At 37.2% G+C, this 9,617-nt stretch overlaps 8 protein-coding genes across 8 annotated transcripts in view, besides 18 other annotated features; all 8 read left to right on the top strand. All coding sequences in view use genetic code 2, as the record gives it.

The window, feature by feature from the left end:
• Positions 1-69, top strand: a tRNA (tRNA-Phe).
• Position 70: 1 nt separating this feature from the next.
• Positions 71-1,023, top strand: an rRNA (12S ribosomal RNA).
• Positions 1,024-1,091, top strand: a tRNA (tRNA-Val).
• Positions 1,092-2,661, top strand: an rRNA (16S ribosomal RNA).
• Positions 2,662-2,736, top strand: a tRNA (tRNA-Leu).
• Positions 2,737-2,739: 3 nt separating this feature from the next.
• On the top strand, positions 2,740-3,697 carry ND1 (NADH dehydrogenase subunit 1). Its single transcript has one exon. A coding segment is annotated over exon 1 (958 nt).
• Positions 3,698-3,765, top strand: a tRNA (tRNA-Ile).
• Positions 3,763-3,833, bottom strand: a tRNA (tRNA-Gln).
• Positions 3,834-3,835: 2 nt separating this feature from the next.
• Positions 3,836-3,904, top strand: a tRNA (tRNA-Met).
• Positions 3,905-4,946, top strand: ND2 (NADH dehydrogenase subunit 2). The gene has a single exon. A coding segment is annotated over exon 1 (1,042 nt).
• Positions 4,947-5,015, top strand: a tRNA (tRNA-Trp).
• A 1-nt stretch (position 5,016) lies between these two features.
• Positions 5,017-5,086, bottom strand: a tRNA (tRNA-Ala).
• Position 5,087: 1 nt separating this feature from the next.
• Positions 5,088-5,160, bottom strand: a tRNA (tRNA-Asn).
• Positions 5,161-5,195: an origin of replication (origin of L-strand replication).
• Positions 5,196-5,262, bottom strand: a tRNA (tRNA-Cys).
• Position 5,263: 1 nt separating this feature from the next.
• Positions 5,264-5,332, bottom strand: a tRNA (tRNA-Tyr).
• An 11-nt stretch (positions 5,333-5,343) lies between these two features.
• COX1 (cytochrome c oxidase subunit I) lies at positions 5,344-6,888 on the top strand. The gene has a single exon. The coding sequence runs from the start codon at positions 5,344-5,346 to the stop codon at positions 6,886-6,888; it is 1,545 nt and encodes a 514-aa protein (YP_007625551.1).
• Positions 6,889-6,957, bottom strand: a tRNA (tRNA-Ser).
• Positions 6,958-6,966: 9 nt separating this feature from the next.
• Positions 6,967-7,035, top strand: a tRNA (tRNA-Asp).
• On the top strand, positions 7,036-7,719 carry COX2 (cytochrome c oxidase subunit II). Its single transcript has one exon. The coding sequence runs from the start codon at positions 7,036-7,038 to the stop codon at positions 7,717-7,719; it is 684 nt and encodes a 227-aa protein (YP_007625552.1).
• Positions 7,720-7,721: 2 nt separating this feature from the next.
• Positions 7,722-7,787, top strand: a tRNA (tRNA-Lys).
• A 1-nt stretch (position 7,788) lies between these two features.
• ATP8 (ATP synthase F0 subunit 8) lies at positions 7,789-7,995 on the top strand. Its single transcript has one exon. It carries the CDS (start codon positions 7,789-7,791, stop codon positions 7,993-7,995), a length of 207 nt encoding a protein of 68 aa, YP_007625553.1.
• On the top strand, positions 7,950-8,630 carry ATP6 (ATP synthase F0 subunit 6). Its single transcript has one exon. It carries the CDS (start codon positions 7,950-7,952, stop codon positions 8,628-8,630), a length of 681 nt encoding a protein of 226 aa, YP_007625554.1.
• Positions 8,630-9,413, top strand: COX3 (cytochrome c oxidase subunit III). The gene has a single exon. A coding segment is annotated over exon 1 (784 nt).
• Positions 9,414-9,481, top strand: a tRNA (tRNA-Gly).
• ND3 (NADH dehydrogenase subunit 3) overlaps positions 9,482-9,617 on the top strand; it is a 346-nt gene continuing 210 nt past the window's right edge. The window contains exon 1 of the mRNA in view: positions 9,482-9,617. This exon is cut by the window's right edge and continues 210 nt beyond it. Within this exon, the coding sequence (YP_007625556.1) occupies positions 9,482-9,617 (136 nt within the window).

A 9,617-nucleotide genomic window follows, 5' to 3' on the forward strand; every position in this document is an offset into this window, starting at 1 on the left:
GTTAATGTAGCTTATCTTTCAAAGCAAGGCACTGAAAATGCCTAGATGAGTATTTTTACTCCATAAACATAAAGGTTTGGTCCTAGCCTTTTTATTAGTTGTCAATAAAATTATACATGCAAGAGTCATCAAACCTGTGAGAATGCCCTCCAAGTCGCATCGTGACCTAGAGGAGCTGGTATCAAGCACACTACCGTAGCTCATGACACCCCGCTTAGCCACACCCCCACGGGATACAGCAGTAATTAAAATTAAGCAATAAACGAAAGTTTGACTAAGTTATATAACAACTAAGGGTTGGTAAATCTCGTGCCAGCCACCGCGGTCATACGATTAACCCTAATTAATAAACCCCGGCGTAAAGAGTGTTAAAGACAAAACTAAAATAAGATTAAAGTTTACCCAAGTCGTAAAAAACTACAGGTAAAAAATAAATCCACATACGAAAGTTATCTTAGTACACCTGAATCCACTAAAGCTAAGATCCAAACTGGGATTAGATACCCCACTATGCTTAGCCATAAACACAGACATTTAACAACAAAAATGTTCGCCAGAGAACTACTAGCAACAGCTTAAAACTCAAAGGACTTGGCGGTGCTTTAAACCCACCTAGAGGAGCCTGTTCTATAATCGATAAACCCCGATAAACCTCACCACTTCTTGCTAATTCAGCCTATATACCGCCATCTTCAGCAAACCCTAATAAGGAAAAAAAGTAAGCACAAATATACTCATAAAAACGTTAGGTCAAGGTGTAGCTAATGAAGTGGTAAGAAATGGGCTACATTTTCTTACCTTAAGAATATTAACAGTAATCTTTATGAAATCTAAAGATTTAAGGGGGATTTAGCAGTAAATTAAGAATAGAGAGCTTAATTGAATTCGGCCATGAAGCACGCACACACCGCCCGTCACCCTCCTTAAATACTCACTCAAATTTTTTTTCCTTTTAATTACAACCAATATGAGAGGAGACAAGTCGTAACAAGGTAAGCATACTGGAAAGTGTGCTTGGACAAACAAAGTGTAGCTTAAACAAAAGCATCCGGCCTACACCCGGAAGATTTCAAACACTATGACCACTTTGAACTAAATCTAGCCCGACAACCTACTATACATTTCATGTATTACTAATACTATAAAAACCTAAAATAAAACATTCACAAATTTAAAGTATAGGAGATAGAAATCTATAAAGGCGCTATAGAGATAGTACCGCAAGGGAAAGATGAAAGAAGAACAAATTAATAGTACAACACAGCATAGACTACACCTACTACCTTTTGCATAATGAGTTAACTAGTAAAATTTGGCAAAAAGAATTTTAGTCAACTACCCCGAAACCAAACGAGCTACTTCCGAACAGCTGTAAGAGCAAACTCGTCTATGTGGCAAAATAGTGAGATGATTTAGAAGTAGAGGTGAAAAGCCTATCGAGCTTGGAGATAGCTGGTTATCCAAATAAGAATTTTAGTTCAACTTTAAGTTTTCCTGAAAAATTTATAATTTTACTGAAAGCTCAAATGTTAATTTAAGGAGGGACAGCTCCTTAAGCAAGGATACATCCTTAAACAGAGAATAAACAATACATCTACCATAGTAGGCTTAAAAGCAGCCATCAATTAAGAAAGCGTTCAAGCTCAACAAAACATCAACAACTTATCCCAAAAAACAATAATCACTTCCTGTTTGACAATTGGATTAATCTATTATTAAATAGAAGAAATAATGTTAATATTAGTAACAAGAAATAATTCTCCTTGCACAAGCTTAGATAAACTCACCCAAATTAACAACCATATAATAAATACATTAACTAGATAATTATATTATATATATTGTTAACCCGACGCAGGTGTGCAAAAAGGAAAGACTAAAACAAGCAAAAGGAACTCGGCAAACACAAATCCCGCCTGTTTACCAAAAACATCACCTCTAGCATCCCAAGTATTAGAGGCACCGCCTGCCCAGTGACTTTTACAGTTCAACGGCCGCGGTATCCTGACCGTGCAAAGGTAGCATAATCACTTGTTCTTTAAATAAGGACTAGTATGAACGGCTTGACGAGGATTTAACTGTCTCTTGCTTATAGTCTGTGAAATTGACCTTCTCGTGAAGAGGCGAGAATAAAAAAATAAGACGAGAAGACCCTATGGAGCTTAAATTTATTAACCCATTATTAACTGACTAAATCTAATAGAGATAAAATATAGACCATGGGTTAACAATTTTGGTTGGGGTGACCTCGGAGTAAAACCTAACCTCCGAATGATTTTAACCTAGACCCTACAAGTCAAAGTTTCTATTCATACATTGACCCAGAATTCATCTGATCAACGGACCAAGTTACCCTAGGGATAACAGCGCAATCCTATTCAAGAGTTCATATCGACAATAGGGTTTACGACCTCGATGTTGGATCAGGACCCCCAAATGGTGCAACCGCTATTAAAGGTTCGTTTGTTCAACGATTAAAGTCCTACGTGATCTGAGTTCAGACCGGAGTAATCCAGGTCGGTTTCTATCTATTAAAAATTTCTCCCAGTACGAAAGGACAAGAGAAATAAGGCCAATAAAACAGCCACGCCTTAATAGCAAAAGAATGATATTATATTAACTCACTAGCTATTAATTAAAACTACCCAAGAGCATGGGTTTGTTAAGGTGGCAGAGCCCGGTAATTGCATAAAACTTAAAACTTTACAATCAGAGGTTCAACTCCTCTCCTTAACATTCATGTATATAATCAATTTCCTATTATTAATTGTCCCAATTCTTCTTGCTATAGCTTTCTTAACCTTAATAGAGCGAAAAATGCTAGGCTACATACAACTACGCAAAGGACCAAACATTGTAGGCCCTTATGGCATTCTACAACCAATAGCAGACGCACTAAAATTATTTATCAAAGAACCCTTACACCCCTCAACATCATCTATCCTACTATTCACCATCGCACCTTCCCTAGCCCTAACATTAGCACTATCTATATGAATCCCTATACCCATACCCCACCCCCTCATTAACATAAACCTAGGAGCCCTATTCATCCTAGCTACATCAAGCCTTGCCGTGTATTCTATTTTATGATCCGGATGAGCCTCAAACTCCAAATATGCCTTATTCGGGGCACTACGAGCCGTTGCCCAAACCATCTCATACGAAGTAACCTTAGCCATTATCCTCCTATCAATCCTAATCCTAAACGGTTCATTCACACTTTCAACTTTAATAACCACCCAAAAAAACATCTGACTGATCCTACCAACTTGACCTTTAGCCATAATATGATTCGTTTCTACCCTTGCAGAGACTAACCGAGCTCCATTTGACCTAACCGAAGGTGAATCAGAGTTGGTCTCAGGTTTTAATGTAGAATATGCCGCAGGTCCATTTGCACTATTCTTCATAGCTGAATACATAAACATTCTCATAATAAATGCTCTAACAACAATTATCTTCCTTAACTCTCTACCAACTTCCTCAAACCCAGAAATTCACTCAACAAATTTTATAATCAAAACACTAATCCTAACAGCCTTATTCTTATGAATCCGAGCCTCCTATCCACGATTCCGCTACGACCAACTAATACATCTTTTATGAAAAAACTTTCTACCATTGACTCTAGCTTTATGTATATGACATATTTCAATACCTATTTTTATATGCAGCATCCCCCCTCAATCAATATAGAAATATGTCTGAAAAAGAGTTACTTTGATAGAGTAAAGCATAGAGGTTTAAGCCCTCTTATTTCTAGAAAAATAGGATTCGAACCTAACCTGAAGAACTCAAAATTCTCCGTGCTACCACTACACTAATCTCTACTAGTAAGGTCAGCTAAATAAGCTATCGGGCCCATACCCCGAAAATGTTGGTCTAATCCCTTCCCGTACTAATAAAAATCATACTAATAACCATTATCTACACCACATTAATCATAGGAACACTAATCACCCTTATCAGCTCTCACTGACTATTAATATGAATCGGCCTAGAAATAAGCATATTAGCTATTATCCCTATCCTAATAAACAAATCTAACCCTCGGTCAACACAACCTGCAACAAAATATTCCCTCATGCAACCAACCGCATCAATAATCCTCTTACTATCCATTATCTTAACTATAATGTACTCAGGCCAATGATCTATCTTTTACTCCAACAACACAACCATTTCATTAATTTTAACCACATCATTAATCATAAAACTAGGCTTAGCCCCCTTTCACTTCTGAGTAACAGAAGTAACACAAGGAACATCCCTACTCACAGGGATAGTGTTACTCACATGACAAAAAATTGCACCCCTCTCTATTCTACTTCAAAATTTCCCAACAATCAATCAACCCTTAATCCTCGCTTCAGCTGTCCTGTCGACACTGTTAGGAGGATGAGGGGGTCTTAACCAAACACAATTACGAAAAATCTTGGCATATTCATCAATCGCCCATATAGGATGAATAATAGCAGTCCTATTCTACAACCCATCAATTTCAATCTTAAACCTAGTAATCTACATTATACTAACCATCTCAACATTCTCCATCCTCCACACTAACAACAACCTAACTACACTAGCACTATCCCACATATGAAGCACCTCTCCCCCAACCATTATTATCATCTTAATAAACCTATTATCCCTAGGAGGTTTACCACCCCTAACTGGATTTGCCCCTAAATGAATTACAATTCAAGAAATAGTAAAAAATAATAACATCACAATTTCCATTATTATAACAATAATAGCCCTACTTAGCCTATACTTCTATATACGACTAACATACTCAACAACCCTAACCCTATTCCCATCTACCAATAGCTCAAAATTTAAATGATTCTTCCACAATAACAAAAAAATAATTATACTAGCACCCCTCATCACTTTATCTACCATACTCCTCCCCATAACACCCCTACTAACAACCCTAAGCTAAGGAGATTAGGTTAACAAGACCAAGAGCCTTCAGAGCCGTAAGTAAATATATCAGTATTTATTTCTTGATAAGAGGTGCAAGACTGTAAACTCACATCATCTAAATGCAAATCAGACACTTTAATTAAGGTAAGCCCTTTGTAGATTGATGGGATCCTAACCCATGAAAATTTAGTTAACAGGTAAATACCCTAATCAACTGGCTTCAACCTACTCTCCCGCCCTGTAAAGAAAGAGGAGGGCGGGAGAAGCCCCGGCAGGTTTGAAGCTGCTCCTTTGAATTTGCAATTCAATATGATTAATCACCTCAGAGCTGTGGCAAAAAAAGGAGTATAACCTTTATCTTTAGATTTACAGTCTAATGCTTAAATTCAGCCATTTTACCTCTTACTACTTATGTTTATTAATCGGTGATTATTTTCTACAAATCACAAAGACATCGGTACTTTATATCTTCTATTCGGCGCTTGAGCCGGAATAGTAGGCACGGCTTTGAGTTTACTAATTCGAGCAGAATTAGGCCAACCTGGAGCCCTGCTAGGAGATGACCAAATCTACAATGTAGTCGTAACAGCCCATGCATTTGTTATAATCTTTTTTATAGTTATACCTATTATGATTGGAGGATTCGGAAACTGGTTGGTTCCTTTAATAATTGGAGCGCCTGATATAGCATTCCCCCGAATAAACAATATAAGCTTCTGACTTCTACCCCCATCTTTCCTCTTACTTCTCGCTTCATCAATAGTAGAAGCTGGGGCCGGAACAGGATGAACAGTATACCCACCATTAGCTGGAAACCTTGCCCATGCAGGAGCCTCCGTTGATTTAACAATTTTCTCTCTGCACCTAGCAGGGGTTTCATCAATTCTAGGAGCTATTAATTTTATTACTACTATTATTAATATAAAACCACCAGCTATGACACAATATCAAACACCCCTGTTCGTCTGATCAGTATTAATCACAGCCGTATTACTCCTACTCTCATTACCTGTTCTGGCAGCTGGGATCACAATATTACTAACAGACCGAAACTTAAATACCACTTTCTTTGATCCTGCAGGGGGAGGAGACCCTATCTTGTATCAACACTTGTTCTGATTTTTTGGGCACCCTGAAGTATACATCTTAATCTTACCTGGGTTTGGAATAATTTCACATATTGTAACATATTATTCAGGTAAAAAAGAGCCTTTTGGTTATATAGGAATAGTATGAGCTATAATGTCAATCGGATTTCTAGGATTTATTGTATGAGCCCATCATATGTTTACCGTAGGAATAGACGTCGACACACGAGCATACTTTACATCAGCTACTATAATCATTGCCATCCCTACAGGAGTAAAAGTATTTAGCTGATTAGCCACCCTGCATGGAGGAAACATTAAATGATCCCCTGCAATATTATGAGCATTAGGGTTCATTTTTTTATTCACAGTAGGGGGATTAACAGGAATCGTACTAGCCAATTCCTCACTAGACATTGTCCTACATGATACATACTATGTCGTCGCACATTTCCACTATGTATTATCCATAGGAGCCGTATTTGCTATTATAGGAGGCTTCGTCCACTGATTCCCCTTATTCACAGGATACACCTTACATTCCACATGAGCTAAAATTCACTTTTTCATTATATTCACAGGAGTAAACATTACTTTCTTCCCTCAACACTTCCTAGGTTTATCAGGAATACCACGACGATACTCTGACTACCCGGACGCCTACACATTCTGAAACACAGTTTCATCCATAGGCTCATTTATCTCTCTAATGGCTGTTATAATCATAATTTTCATAGTCTGAGAAGCATTCGCTTCTAAACGAGAAGTAATAACAACCGAACTAACTTCAATTAACCTAGAATGACTTCACGGATGTCCTCCTCCATATCATACATTTGAAGAACCAACATACATCAAAACACTATAACAAGAAAGGAAGGAATTGAACCCCCTAAGACTAGTTTCAAGCCAGCCCCATAACCTTTATGACTCTCTTCACAAGAATTAGATATTAGTAAAACTATTACATAACTTTGTCAAAGTTAAATTACTGGTTAGACTCCTGTATATCTTTATGGCTTACCCCTACCAATTAGGCTTCCAAGATGCTACTTCCCCAATTATGGAAGAATTACTTCACTTCCACGACCACACACTAATAATCGTTTTCCTAATTAGTACATTAGTGCTTTATCTCATTTCACTTATATTGACTACAAAACTAACTCATACAAGCACTATAGACGCCCAAGAAGTCGAAACTATTTGAACTATTTTACCAGCTATTATCTTAATTATAATTGCTCTACCATCACTACGAATTTTATACATAATAGATGAAGTTAACAACCCTGCATTAACAGTAAAAACTATGGGGCACCAATGATACTGAAGTTACGAGTATACTGATTATGAAGAATTAAATTTTGACTCATATATAACCCCTACAACAGACCTAAAACCAGGAGAACTTCGACTACTTGAAGTCGATAACCGAGTTGTATTACCAATAGGGATACCTGTTCGTATATTAATTTCATCAGAAGACGTACTACACTCATGAGCCGTTCCATCCTTAGGATTAAAAACAGATGCCATTCCAGGACGACTAAATCAAGCAATTTTAACATCATCCCGTCCAGGTTTATTCTACGGTCAATGTTCAGAAATCTGTGGCTCTAACCACAGTTTCATGCCTATCGTCATCGAAATAGTCCCTTTAAAAACATTTGAAAACTGATGCTCTTCAATATTATAAGACATTATGAAGCTAACCAGCATTAACCTTTTAAGTTAAAGACTGAGAATTCTTATTCTCCATAATGAAATGCCACAACTAGACACATCCACATGACTAATTACTATTCTATCAATAATTATCACATTATTTGTTATATTCCAAACTAAAACCTCAATACACTCATTCTTTACTAACCCCCAACAATCCCACTTAAAAATAATAAAACAAAAAACACCTTGAGAAAAAAAATGAACGAAAATCTATTCTCCTCTTTTATCACACCAACAATACTAGGCATGCCTATTGCAATTATCATTATCATATTCCCCGCTATACTATACCCCAACCCAAAGCGATTAATTAATAACCGAGTAGTTGCCCTTCAGCAATGATTAATTAAACTAATTCTAAAACAAATAATATTAATTCACTCTACCAAAGGACGAACTTGATCTTTAATATTAATCTCACTAATCTTATTTATTGGGACAACCAATTTATTAGGGCTATTACCACACTCCTTCACCCCTACTACTCAACTATCTATAAACTTAGGTATAGCAATCCCTCTTTGAGCAGGGGCTGTAATCCTGGGCTTCCGTCATAAAACAAAAATATCTTTAGCCCACTTCCTTCCCCAAGGCACACCTATTCTCCTTATCCCTATACTAATTGTAATCGAAACAATTAGCCTATTTATTCAACCAATAGCCTTAGCAGTCCGTCTGACTGCTAATATTACTGCTGGACATTTATTAATACATCTAATTGGAGGAGCAACCTCCGCACTACTTACAATTAGCCCTCCAGCAGCTTTAATAACATTCATTATTCTTCTCCTCTTAACCATTCTTGAATTCGCCGTTGCACTAATTCAAGCCTATGTATTTACACTACTAGTTAGCCTTTACCTACATGATAATACTTAATGACCCACCAAACACATGCATACCACATAGTTAACCCGAGCCCTTGACCTCTTACAGGGGCACTATCAGCCATTTTACTTACCTCAGGCTTAATTATATGATTCCACTTTAATTCAACAACCCTACTCTCACTAAGCATACTAACCAACCTTATAACTATATACCAATGATGACGAGATGTAGTACGAGAAGGAACATACCAAGGCCACCACACCTCTATTGTACAAAAAGGTCTTCGTTATGGGATAATCCTTTTCATTATTTCAGAGGTATTTTTCTTCTCAGGATTCTTCTGAGCATTTTATCACTCCAGCTTAGCACCTACTCCAGAATTAGGGGGATACTGACCCCCTACAGGCATTAACCCTTTAAACCCCTTAGAAGTTCCACTATTAAATACATCAGTATTACTTGCCTCTGGAGTATCAATCACTTGAGCCCACCATAGCTTAATAGAAGGAAACCGAAAACAAATAACCCAAGCCCTTGCAATTACCATTATCCTAGGGGCCTATTTCACCCTACTTCAAGTATCTGAATACTTCGAAGCATCTTTCACCATCTCTGACGGTATTTACGGCTCTACATTTTTCGTTGCAACAGGATTTCATGGATTACACGTAATCATTGGATCAACATTCCTAATGACATGCTTACTACGCCAACTCTACTTCCACTTTACCTCTAAACACCATTTCGGATTCGAAGCCGCAGCTTGATACTGACACTTCGTAGACGTTGTATGACTATTCCTTTATGTCTCTATTTATCGATGAGGCTCATGCTTTCTTATATAATTAGTACTGCTGACTTCCAATCACCAAGTTCCGTTAATATAATGGAAGAAAGCAATAAACATCGTCATATCACTCATCACCAACTATACATTAACCATAATCCTTATCACAATTGCATTCTGACTCCCTCAACTTAATATTTATACTGAAAAAGCCAACCCTTATGAATTTTGATTCAATCCTCCANAAA

The sequence above is a fragment of the mitochondrial genome of Octodon degus (assembly GCF_000260255.1).
Source record: "Octodon degus voucher 109241 mitochondrion, complete genome".
Classification (NCBI taxonomy): domain Eukaryota; kingdom Metazoa; phylum Chordata; class Mammalia; order Rodentia; family Octodontidae; genus Octodon; species Octodon degus.